At 39.4% G+C, this 13996-nt stretch overlaps 1 protein-coding gene across 1 annotated transcript in view; it reads right to left on the bottom strand.

Annotated features, from left to right (window-relative positions):
• chd8 (chromodomain helicase DNA binding protein 8) overlaps positions 1-3847 on the bottom strand; it is a 100662-nt gene extending 96815 nt beyond the window's left edge. The window contains exons 1-3 of the mRNA XM_053628000.1: positions 3624-3847; positions 2724-2957; positions 1647-2555 (exon numbers count right to left, since the gene is read on the bottom strand). Coding sequence (XP_053483975.1) covers positions 1647-2555 — 909 coding nt within the window. The 5' untranslated portion in view covers positions 2724-2957; positions 3624-3847. The remainder of the gene's footprint in view (positions 1-1646; positions 2556-2723; positions 2958-3623) is intronic.
• Positions 3848-13996: the final 10149 nt, after the last annotated feature.

The raw sequence follows: 13996 nt of genomic DNA on the forward strand, positions 1-13996 counted from the left end.
ATATTTTACATAAAAGTTGTTCATCTGACTTCTCAAACCTGTACCAATTCCATCTGACTTACATTACACACATTTTTGTGTATTTCATCTCCTGTGCAACAGCAATCATAGAGCAGCTTAGTTTTAGCAGTGATTCTGCAGCTCTATTAGAGCGGCCAATGAGTTTGCGTCACCTCCTTGAACAAGGCCTGGTTACTGAGTTTGGCGAGGTCAGTAAGACTCATGTTGGTTGAAAATTTCCTCCACTTCACAATGATGCAGACCACTGTGCTCCTGATAACATTCAAAGATTTAGAAATGGTTCTATACCCTTGCCCAGCTATATCTTGACAACTGATCAGAGTACATTAGACTTCCTGGCCTGGTTTTTGGTCCAATATTCATTTTTCTCAGTTTTTGGTTTCTAATACATTTGCTCACTTTGTCATTATGGGTTATTGTAGATGGCAAAAAGTATATTTAATCCATTTTAAGTTGAAACAAGTGTGCAAATGAAGGGGCAGGAATCCTTTACGAAGCCACTGTACATGTGAACAAATAGCATCCACAGGGCAGCCATGTCACTGCATTTGGGCCCCATTTTTTAACAGCTTTAATTCAGTGGCAAACATGTTCAATAATAATGTGGAAAGAATTTAAATCAGTGTACATAACATCTATTTAAAAAAAATCAATGTTAAAAATAGTTGGCAATTTCATTATCGATTAGTTGGACGGTGTTGTGAAGCATACTGTGCCATGTCACATCATCTAGACTAGAAATCCTTTGATGGAACAACCTGTTCTTTACGTTGCACTCTGCTGTTTGTCTCATGTAATAACTTTTCATGTGAGTAATATTTACATTTTTAATAATTTGTTTATGGGAATGTGAAACAGTGGCAACACGATGTACTGGGTTGAATAATGCCAACCACTGTGTATTGGGTTCTCCCACCTCATGAATTTTTCTAGCAACATTTTCTAGCACATTTAAGGTCATAATCTAAATTTCCTGCCTTATTAAGACACTATGTTGTGCTACTTTGACCAAAAAAAAATCAGTAGTTTGCATGACTACTTGACAGTTTGAATGAATATGAAATATGAATATGGTCTTAATTAAATTATTAACCTGAAGTCAAGTGCATTATGCAGTATTGGGCAGTGAGCAGCAAAGCTACGTGAAATCAGTTAACATGTAAACCAGATGTGTTTCGAAATACTACACTGCAATTTTCTTAATACACAATATATCTTTTTAATATATCTTGTGTGCGAAGTGATCAAGTTGCCATCCTGCTCTCGGATCATATCCCCCAAAAAAATATATTTATTAATTCCAGGCATTGAAAATTAAGAATCAACCAAAAATGATTCACCTTGCCCACATGGCAAGCAACATGAATTCAGCATCAGCGTAAACAATAGTTTTGCATAATACACTATGACAGTTCACTTACTTGTAGCTCATTTTTCGTAAGCATCAGTAGGTATCAGAGAGCTTAAACCTTTTACTATGAATATTCAGTTACCATGTGCTAGGTCATAGGTTTTACATCTGCTTAAGATAAACTTTCATCACGTCACACTGACACAGAGATGGCTCTATAGTTACTGGAATATTGAAATATAGTTGGTTGGGAAAACAAAATAAACAGTCTTACCTGTTGTGCTACTGTCGACAGGGTGACACCTTGCGTTTGAGCTGCCACTGTACTTCCAGTTGTAGCAGCAACCTGCTCTTGGACCTGTGCCTGTATCGGCACCTGTGACGGCTGTACTTGAGTTTGAAGCTGCAACTTTGGCATCTCTGTCTGTGCTTGCGTAATCTGTGTCTGTGTAGGTAACTGGACGTGTGTCTGGGGCAAAGAGGTCAGTAGCACCTGCTTCACAGGTCCATTAGGTGTCTGTACCAACCTCTGGACACCTGTCCCCACCTTTACCGGTCCCTGCACAGATTGTGTAGCATTTAATACTGTCCCTCCTGAGACAATGGACATTCCAGGTCTTACAGGTGCACCTGTCACAACTCTTGCAATGGTAAGCTTCCCAGCAGTGCCCGCAGCTCCTGTAACACTCTGTAGTACTTGGGCTTGACCCTGAGGGCTCTTCAGAATCACTATTTTTGGGGCTGCCTGCCCTGCTGCCTGTTGTGTAATAAGGTGTTGGGGAGCAACTTGAGACCCTGACACAGCCAAAGGGGAACTCATAAGAACAGCAGTCGAACCACCGCTACTACTAGCCATGGAAACAGAAGTCTGAGTTATTGTCTGAATGGGAACTGGAGCTGAAGCAACAGATGAAAGGGGCACCTGGCTTACTGGTTGCGTCTTAAGTGGAACAGAAGAGATTGTTGTTGTGGTTGTTAGTGGTGCTTGAGCACTGTCACTAAGGACAGGGATACTGGCTTCTGGGGCTGAATCTGAATCTAATGGGGGATCCACTTGGCCGAGGGCCAACTTCAGAGCCTCCTCTACTGGGTCTGAGGAACCCTGAGAAAAAGCATCTTCTGGCAGGGAATCCAGGTTAAACAGTGGTGAATCATCAAACAGGTCCATAATGGGATCTGCCATCTTGTCAAACAGTTTGTAAAAAGAGGAATGTAAATTAAAAGAAATACCAGAACATAATCATTTAGAATATAAAGTCAAGAACTTACATGTACAAGTATAGATATCATTTATTACAAACAACATGCAAATATGAACAATATTTCTCAGTATAGGTTGGAATATACTTACAGTTTAGTTCCTTTGTTGAATCAGGCCCTACAGTCATTTATCAATCAATCTTATAAACATGAGTGAACATCAGGTGGATATGAAATCGATGGAGGGATAGTGAATCAAAGACAGTCCTCCTGTTCAGCAAACCTTCTTTCCTCTCGTCTAATACTTTCTTCTCTTTCCTCTGAGCGGATATTATGCCGACCTTACATAAAAATCTCATTTGATGGGCTAAAGAAGAATGAGATTCTGATGGAGAATGAGACACAAAAGATAAAACATTTCAAATGTTACATCGTTCATAAGTATACTAGTATATCGTTGCACAGCGAAATGCCCTGTCTTACCTCATTTTAAATCATCGACCATGAAAGAACACTTTTACTTTTAGATTCATTATTCAGTAACAAATCAATGTCAAGATACCAATGCAGCGTTCATCTGAACAAATATAGTAAGTAAGCCTTGTATAATTTTTGATCATGCTATCTGTAATGAACTCAAGGTAAGTTCCAGGCGATAAACTAGCAAGACACCAAGCTAAAATTAAATACCGACTATGCACAATCCTATTAAATGTTTGCTATCTCCATTGAGTGGTCAACCATTGTGTATGTGCAAAAATGCTGGAGCTCGCTTATGTTTTTGTTGATTATTGATGTAAAAGGTAACTTTTCATCGTTTACTTTCACCGCTCTTTCATTCGGACTCTTTCAATTCGTCTCATCAACAAACCGGACCAAAGACAACGTGCTACAAAAACATAGCAGGAGTACGTACATGAACAAGGCCGCATAGCTGTTACGATTGGCTAGACCTTTTTTTATTTAAATAAAAAAAAATACTAAAGCGCTACCAATCACTTGTAAATAAAAAAAAAATGCTCTCCATTACAATTTCGCTATGGTAATTTACCTTTCCATCGACACACATGGCTTTCTCCCTCTCACACAACACGATTACTGGAAACAGCTAGCGTAAAGCAGGAACTACCTTGCCAACACCAATGTCGAAAAAGCGCTTGCCCGAGTCTCATCTTCTCACGTTGATTGGGTAATAGTGTGAGGGGCCGGCAACATTCTCTTATCTCATTGGTGTAAACAAATGTCCATCATTATGGTGTGCGAAATGACTGGGTGGGGCGGGTTAACAAATGTGCCCAAGACGATAGTTTGGTTGACAAAGCAGTAAAACTCGTCGACTTATCGTAGCTGGTTTTCCTCGAATTTATATGTTAGATCTTAAGGCGGTGTTACATGTTACAGTATGTACAATAGTAAAATGCGCCAGTGAACGATAGCCAAACCTGTAAGCCGTTTAAATGCAATCTTGCTTATTTATTAAATAACACACATTTTGAGGTATCCATAGTAAAGTAACACTTAAGCTAAAAATCAAATGTATATAATTTTCCATTACCAAATGTAGTCGATCAGCAAAACAAACAAAAAAAATCACTTCTTTAGTTTTGCACTGGATCCACGAAGCTAATAGCTAACCTGCAAGGGACACTTACACCCATCAGGTTAGCAGTGTGTGAACTACACCTAAATCATCGCACACCTGCCTCAAAGGACATTGTTTAGGCCAATTAATCAGTCATATTTGCGTATAAGCGCAGTAAAATACCCAGGAGTTATGCTGCTTAACCGAATGTCACATTCTATCATTCAGCTTTAATATTTATTGAAAAGAAGATTAATTGGGCAAAATTGGAAAATTTTATTGATTTATTTAGTCATTATAACATTAAGTAAGATTTCAGCAAAGGTATCTAGTATCCAAACTTGCTATTAAATAAACTTATATAGCATTACTAGGGCTTCTGATCAGAGTATGTTAGCTAAAAATCAGTACGTTTACATGAACAAAAATAATCCAATATTAACCTGATTACGACAATAATTTGGTTAAGAAACTACCATGTAAACAGCCATTTTTTACCTTAACTGATTAAAGTCATACTCAAAGTAAACACAAACGGAATTAAGACGAGCGGAGTATTCCTGTTTCAGTCGCATTATTGATGTGTATTACAGACATGTACACACCTTAATCACACTATTAACGTCGCGTGAGAGTTTTCACTGCATTTTGCGACAGGACACGTACACATACGGCAGTGCTTAACCGTTTCACGTCAAACAAGAGAGCACGGCTGCGTTCCAAACCGCGTACTTACCTACTACAGGCTTGTAGTAGGCGAAAAACATGCATCTCGGCTACTATATAGTAGGTAAGTACGCGGTTTGGGACAGAGCCCAGGGCTTCAAGCAGTTGTCTATTAGCACGTATAGCATGACAAATAATTAACCGCACTTGAAGCGTTTTTTTAAATAAAAAACACCCAAAATTGTATACGGTACCATAACGAAGACGAACTGTATGGCGATACCTGAAATTCTGGAGGGAATGTCGGACGGCGTGGCGTGGTGACGTAACGACGTGTGACGTTAATTGATCTATGTTCTAGAACATGTAAAACGGGAACATTAAAGGAATATTCTAAAAGCGACTCATGTAAACACCTTAATCACAATATTGTCTTATTCAGAGTAAGGTCAATAATTAGATTACTGCTGTCCATGTAAAAGTAGTCAAGATAGATAGCTGAATGCTCTATAAAATAGGGTAGGTTAGCATTATACTGAGAAGTTGTCACTGGAATGCACTGAAAAAAAATATTTTGACCTTTAGTAAATTGAACATGATTAAATCTTGCATGTTTGTTTAATTTATGTGTTTTTGTTTCCACTAAATAACAATAGGCAATTTTAAAAAGCATTAAAATAAGCACTTGTGCAAGCCCAATGCTGATGCTTTTGCATAGGATCAAAGCAGCCGTTTTCTCCACTTTGCTCTGCTGCTCTTCAGTGGATTTTGCTGCTCCAGCATATTTTACACTGTCAGAATAAATTACATTTTTGTTTCACACAATTTGTTTTACACAATTGCATGAAATGCAGCATTAGATGTATGTATTTTGATGCCAAATCATTAAGGCAATGGAAGTTAACAAGCTTTGTCATTAACCAGCTAGCTAGGTGAGCAGCACAAACCAACCTCTGTTTTCAGAGTAGGTTAGAGAAAACTAATTAGTCAATAAAAACAACAAAGTAGGTTACACATTTCAGTTCCAATAACATGAAACTTAAATGTTAATGTTCTGTAAATGTATTCACTTGCTCAATTAGTTAGCATCTGTAAGTAATTAGTAAGTATCTGCTAACTACAAGCAAAAAAGGCTGTGAAAAATTATCTTTATTGTTTATCCTTTGATCTTATGTTTAAAAATTCACTAAAATACTCTGCACTCATGGATATCAAAGAATTGTAAACAAACCACAGGTTTAAAAAAAAAATCTTTGTTAAATATAGGTGTACAACAATTATTGGCCCCCGTTTAGTCAATATTTTGTGCTACCTCCCTTTGCTAAGACAACAGCTCTGAGTCTTCTCCTATAATGCCTGATGAGGTTGGTGAATACATGGCAAGGGATCTGAGATCATTCCTCCATACAGAATCTCTCCAGATCCTTCAAATTTCAAGGTCCATGCTGGTGGACTCTCCTCTTCAGTTCATCCCACAGGTTTTCTATGGGGTTCAGGTCAGGGGACTGGGAGGGTCATGGCAGGACATTGATTTTGTGGTCAGTAAACCATTTCTGTGTTGATTTTGATGTATGTTTTGGATCATTCTCCTGCTGGAAGATCCAACCACGGCCCATTTTAATCTTTCTGAGGCAGAGGCAGTCAGGTTTTCATTTAATATCTGTTGATATTTGATAGAGTCCATGATGCCATGTATCCTAACAAAATGTCCAGGTCTTCTGGCAGAAAAACAGACCCAAAACATTAAAGACCCACCACCATATTTAACCGTGGGCATGAGGTACTTTTCCATATGGCTACCTCTCTGTGTGCTCCAAAACCACCTCTGGTGTTTATGGCCAAAAAGCTTGGTCTCATCTGACCATAGAACCCGATCCCATTTGAAGTTCCAGTAGTGTCTGGCACACTGAAGACGCTTGAGTTTGTTTTTGGATGAGAGTAGATGCTTTTTTTCTTGAAACCCTTCCAAACAACTTGTGGTGATGTAGGTGACTTCAGATTGTAGTTTTGGAGATTTTCTGACCCCAAGACACAACTAACTTCTGCAGTTCTCCAGCTGTGATCCTTGGAGATTTTTTGTCCACTCGAACCGTCCTCTTCACAGTGTGTTGAGACGATATAGACACACGTCCAATTCCAGGTCGATTCATAACATTTCCAGTTGACTAGAACTTCTTAGTTATTACTCTGATGGTGGAAATGGGCATTTTCAATGCTTGTGCTATTTTAATATAGCCACTTCCCATTTTGTGAAGCTCAGCAACCTTTTGCCGCACATCACAGCTATATTCCTTTGTTTTACCCATTGTTATGAATGACTAAGGGAATTTGGCTTATGTTTATATACTTCAAATATATTTTTCTTATATGAACTATTGGGGCCGCCAATAACTATTGCACACTTATATTTAACAAAGATATATATATGTATATATGTATATATGTATATATATATATATATATATATATATATATATATATATATATATATATATAATATTATGTTATATTGGATAAACCTGAGTTTGCAATTGTTTGATGTTTGTAAAGGACACTAGACACTGGATGCTTATTAACTTTCTTTTACTTAATTCTGACAAGACAGAAGTACTTGTAGTAGGACCACATGTAGCTAGAAGTAAGCTTTCTGATCACATAGTTACTCTGGATGGACTTTCTGTTTCATCATATGCAGCAGTAAAAGACCTCGGTGTGATTATTGACTCCAGCCTTTCATTTGACGATGAAATAAGGCTATCCTAATAATATTATCTACATGAGTAGATAATATTACTAGGATAGCCTTATTTCATCTCAGAAATATTTCTAAGATAAGAAATATATTGTCACTACATGATGCAGAAATATTAGTTCATGCTTTCGTCATCTCTAGACTAGATTACTGTAATGCCTTACTGTCTGGATGTGCCAGTAGGAGCATAAACAAGCTCCAGTTAGTCCAGAATGCAGCCACAAGAGTCCTTTTGCTTATATTTTCTCATTTATAAGTCGCTTTGGATAAAAGCATCTGCTAAATGAATAAATATAAATATACTAGAAGCAGACGATACAACCACATCACCCCGATCTTATCCACACTGCACTGGCTCCCAGTAAAATTTCACATTGATTATAAAATACTACTATTGATCTATAAAACACTGCATGGTCGCGCCACAGTACCTAAGCGAACTTTTGGTCTTCTATGATCCGCCATGCCTACTTAGATCAAAAAGGTGTAGGCTATTTGTTGGTACCTCGAATAGTGAAGGCTACAGCAGGGGGAAGAACTTTCTCTTACAGTTATGGAACAGCCTTCTAATTAGTGTTCGGGACTCAGACACAGTCTCAGTGTTTAATGAATAGACTTTCTTTTACGCAAAGTAGAGCTGCACAATTAATTGAATATCGATCGCGATTACGATTTTGACTGCCCATGATTAAATGAATATTATCGATTACGATATTGACGTTTAAAGTTCATCCTCCTCTAATAGAAAACTCCACTACAGATCAAATCAAGCGTTTTGTAAATTTACAGCCAGTCACCATAGAGTGGCTCAGGGATGACGTCATTTTGTAATGCCAAAACCCGGAAAGGAGAGCGTTTTAGCGCTCGATCTGCCAGCTGTGCTTCTTGTTCCAGCACTTTGCGCAAGGAGAAATCATGACATTAGCATGATGCTAAATGGCAATACATTGGTTGTAGGGGACATTAAACGTCATCACTCCGAACAGGAAAAAACTTTTCAGATAAATTCAGGGCTCTACAGTGCGACCATTTCACTCGCGTTTGCGACTGAAAAGTACTTTGTGCGACAGTGTACTTTGTGCAACTATGAATAAATATTTATTCACACCGGTGTGAGTGACCTGTTCGGAGTTGTATAATACAATCAGAATAAAAACTACAGGAAGTCCAAAATGCATCTACACCGAGCAACAGTTACTTTCACACTGCTTTTCATCACCTCTGTCAAACGAAAAAGTGTGTAAATACTGCAGAGAAGCCATTATGATGATGAGAGTAACTCTGTACATCACCTGTTTCTCTCAACTTCCCAATCTCACAACCGCCATCTTTTATTGATTCCACAAAATGACCTGAACCTGTGACTGTGACATGCTTGTGTAGAAACAGCGGCTTCGGGCAGAGTAAATTAATAATAATGCTAACGCTAAAAGGTGGGTTTAATTCAAACTTCTTTATTAAATAATTCCTCACCAATCATAATCAAGAGTAGCAATTAGTCAGTCTGTAAACATACAGTACACTGCTGCTCTCCATTCACTAACTCTAATTCACTTCAATTAAACTCAGGGTTGCCAGATATCACTAGAAAAGTCAACTCCAGTTTCTATGCTTTGATTTAATCCTCCCAAAACACAATATTATCAGCAGACATGGCAACACAGTACTGGGGGAACCGATCTAAAACTGATAAACAAACAAAAATAAAACTGCTAAAATGTAAAGACAGAAAATGTGCTTTGTTATAAATAAATCATTTAATATAAAAAATAGATATTATAATAACTTCATAAAATATAAATAAAATGAGAAATGAAATAATGTTTAATTACTATGGGTTGCATTTAATATCAGTTTAACATTAAGCTTAGTTCGCTATTTCCTTAGAAGGCTATTAGCCATTTTCCTAATATGGATCATGCTTGTGTTAGTCTACTTTTAATTAGGACTCTTTATTGTTTAAGATATTTAAAAATAAATATTTTATGCTTGTTTATTTATCAATTAACCAACAGTATTTCTCATTGCTATTATTTTAATTCAATTAACAGTGACCATGAGCAGAGAGCTTACATTTAACTGTTTATGACCTCCTGATTAAAGCTTAAACTAAAAAAAGATTGGTATCTGGATCGGTATCGGCTGTAAAAATCCTGATCAGAGCATCAGTAATGAACACCATTAAACCGAAGCGCTTTGCAACTGACGGGTAAATGAACTCACGCAATCACATCCTATATGAGATTATTCAGATATATACACAATATACACAGAGTGGTTCGAGAACTGACTCCAGCCCAGAACCATGACAGTGGGAAATGTCTAATAGTGTAGCTTTAAATATATTGAAGAGGAGCAGACTTCAAAGACTGAACATTGATGTTTATTGTATTTGTTTACAAGGTGGAACAGGTTAACGGTTGTTGTTTTTTTGCATACAGCCTGAAAATTAACCGAAAATATTAAATTTAGTTTATCAGAAGGTAAATTAATTTGTTGTTCCTAAATTCTGTCATAATTGACAAGCTCGAGCTTTCTCATGCCTACTTGTGTGTAATATTGTGGCACATTAATGTTACCATCTCTTTAAAAAAAATAAAAATAAAAAAAAACCCTAAACTTCAACCATGCTCCAAAATTTGCCCCCCAAAAAATGTGGATGAAGAGATCCACAGAGTAAATCCGCATTATGGAACATGTTTTAAATCAAGTTTGTAAAAGTTGTCGGAAGCTTGGTGATGGTGAAGTCGAGCGACCGTGGTGTAGATCGTTTATAGCGTACGGTTAGCTTTTTATTTCTGGCGATTGTATTTAGGCTTCAAACTTCATAAAAGTTGTGTTCATTTGTGAAAATTACCTTGATGGGCAAAACGTGTCAGTATTGTAAACTTTTGTTGATCACAGAGATCATCTTTTGCGATAATCCGAAAGCCTATGTGAAAATCCTATTGGATTTTTGTTGAGGGAACCGGTGTGATGATAACTTCCGGGTTCTGGTTCAAAATGACGTCGTCCCTGCGTCACGGCTCTATTGGGTGATTTGTCTGCGTCTCTCCTCCTGTAAACACTGTTATTGACTTTTCTGCATATTGTTATATTTGATGCATATTTTCATTTGGTTGATGGTATTTTTATTTTTACTTATCCTATATTTTGGGTACAATTTTATTTATATTTTGCTTCTACAAGATGATGCACTTTAAGGATCAGTCTAATTTGATGTAAAGATTTGTACATTAGCAGGAATGTAGCACAACATGGAGGTGAAAGCAGTGGTCTGTTTATTTAAATGTGAAAGTGCAATAAAAATATGTTGTCCCTAAAATCAATGAATAATCGTGATAAATAATCGTGCTCTCAATATTGATCAAAATAATCGTGATTATCATTTTGGCCATAATCGTGCAGCCCTAACGCAAAGTACACAGTCTTATCCATCACAGGATAGTAAGCATACCTAATAATCTCTCCCTCTCTTTACCTCCCTCTCTCCTTCTGTCGAGCCACACATGATATTATGGAGATGCCAGTGATCCTGACCCTTTCTGCTCTCCGGACGTGCCTGATCCATCCTGATGCCCTACCTCTGGACGGAGCTCTCATCAACTGGAGGCTACATTCTGATTGCTGAGGATGGTACCATGGAAGTACCATGGAAATGGGTTTGGACTTCAATTCCACATGGACATTTTCGCTGTAGTTGCTGGAACTACGGTTGCTACTATGGCCTTGGGACTGAAATCACCACATGCAGTTTTGCACTCAGGTCTTCTTTGGTGAACAGTGGACTAGTTCAACAAACAGACTTCAAAAACCATACAGACTTGTTAAAACCATAATGAATTTTCTTTTACTTTCACACTATCTGTTGTTACCCAGATGAAGGTGTAATACGGCAGCATAGACAAAGGTATTGTGAGACGATAACATGAGACAAAGAGTACATTGCAAACTGTGACTATATACAAGAGTGCTAATTACCAGGAACATGAATCAGGTGCGGTTTTTCATGTGACAATGAAGCAGTGGCTGTTGGGAACTGTAATTCAGAGTTCCTTTACTGATTTCATGACAGAACCTCCCCCCCAAGGGTGCTTCTCCCAGAGCGACCAAAATACACTCCCTCCCTCTGGCAGTCCTGACCCCCAGGGCAAAATGTCCCCAGCTGAACCAGGAGACTGAGCAGCGTCCTCAGCGGAGCAAGAAAGCAACGCAACGTCCTCAGTGGAGCAAGAAAGCAACGCAACGTCCTCAGTGGAACAGGTAAGCAGAGCGACGTCCTCAGCAGAGCAGGTAAGCAGAGCGGCGTCCTCAGCGGAACAGGTAAGCAGAGCGGCGTCCTCAGCGGAACAGGTAAGCAGAGCGGCGTCCTCAGCGGAACAGGTAAGCAGAGCGGCGTCCTCAGCGGAACAGGTAAGCAGAGCGACGTCCTCGGAGGAACAGGTAAGCAGAGCGACGTCCTCGGAGGAACAGGTAAGCAGAGCGACGTCCTCGGAGGAACAGGTAAGCAGAGCGACGTCCTCGGAGGAACAGGTAAGCAGAGCGACGTCCTCGGAGGAACAGGTAAGCAGAGCGACGTCCTCGGAGGAACAGGTAAGCAGAGCGACGTCCTCAGAGGAAAAGGTAAGCAGAGCGACGTCCTCAGAGGAACAGGTAAGCAGAGCGACGTCCTCAGAGGAACAGGTAAGCAGAGCGACGTCCTCAGCGGAACAGGTAAGCAGAGTGACGTCCTCAGCGGGGCTGGAGCTCAGAGCGACATCCTCAGCGGGGCTGGAGCTCAGAGCGACTTCCTCTGTGGGGCAGGACAGGAGAGGGGAGCAATGTTCTCCGCTAGGCCCGAGGGAAGCTCCAAGATTTCCGCGAGGCCATAGAGGGGAGCGAGGTTCTCCGTGAGGCCAAAGACCCCCGCCTCTCTCCCTGGGGGGAAGAATCAATACTATAAAGATTAATGTGCTGCCTAAATTTTTATGTTTTCCAGTGTTTCCCAGTGTTTCTTACAAAATCCTTCTTTTCAAAACTGAACAATCAGATATCAGCCTTTATCTGGAACAAAAAGCCACCACGGATCAAAAGGCATATATTGCAGAGCGAAGGGAGGGATGGCACTCCCAAACTTCATGTACTACTACTGGGCAGCTAATATAAGATCACTGTTGTACTGGATGGGGGAGAGTGCAGCAGCCCCTGGATGGACAATTATGGAAGGGGCGTCCATTGTGTCCACCTCCCCGGCAGCCCTACTGTGTGCTAAATTACCATTTGCACAACCTCTGTCTAGCGTTACCTCTAATCCAGTTGTTGTACACTCAATCAAAATAGAAGATCTTTCTCTCTTGGGGACTTGTGACTCACGGGGCCAATTGCAAATAATCATCTGCTTATCCCATCTTTGTTGGATAAGACTTTCGTTACTTGGTCTAGAAAGGGGGCTGTCTTACTGTCTGATCTATATGTTGATGGTGTTTTTGTCTCATTCGAGCAGCTAATGCAAAAATATGACATTCCCAGATCGCATTTTCATAAATATTTGCAGCTTAGAAGCTTTGTGGACTTAAATTCAGACACCTTCCCATTGTGCCCTTCCAATTCGCTGTTGGATGCAATTTTTAAATGTAAACTGGCCAGGAAGCAGACAAGAAGGGTTATCTATGACTTACTCGCCATGCATGATTTGTCGTCCCTAGATCTCCTTAAGAATAAATGGGAGATGGACTTAGGCGAATCAATTTCAGATAATGATTGGCGCAAAGTAATCCAGGGGATTTTCTCCTCCTCCATATGTCTCAGACACGCAGTTGTCCACTTTAAAATTGATCACCGTCTGAATTGGTCCAAAGCTAGACTCTCGAAGATTAATCCCGACATAGATCCCACGTGTGATCGATGCAGACAGGCTCCAGCCACTCTGTTGCATATATTCTGGACATGTCCAAAGCTGTACACATTCTGGCAATCTGTATTTGTGACTTTCACTATGATATTGGGAAGAGTAGTACAGCCGCCCCCTCTTATTGCAATGTTTGGGGTGACCCCGGAGAATACTCCTTTTAGATGGTGTGAGATCAGCATGCTGTCCTTCTGCACTCTCCTGGCCAGGAGATTAATATTGTTAAGATGGAAGGATCCTGCTCCACCAGTGTATAGTCATTGGGTCAGGGAAGTCATGTGTCATCTTAAGTTGGAAAATATTAGATACACTGTAAGGGGAGCGACTGGGAAATTTTACAGAATCTGGCAACCTTTTCTGTTCTTTGTCAGAGACATGGATGCTGACAGTAATATGTGATCATAATCTATAATTTTATTTCTTTTACTCTCTTTTCTATGGTGGTCTGGCTTTATAATATGAAATATGTATGTTCTATGTCTGGCACTGGATGAGGGGGTTTGTTCTATTTGTTTGGTTTGGTGTTGTATGTTTAAT

This window comes from Ictalurus furcatus, chromosome 7 (genome assembly GCF_023375685.1).
Source record: "Ictalurus furcatus strain D&B chromosome 7, Billie_1.0, whole genome shotgun sequence".
NCBI lineage: Eukaryota > Metazoa > Chordata > Actinopteri > Siluriformes > Ictaluridae > Ictalurus > Ictalurus furcatus.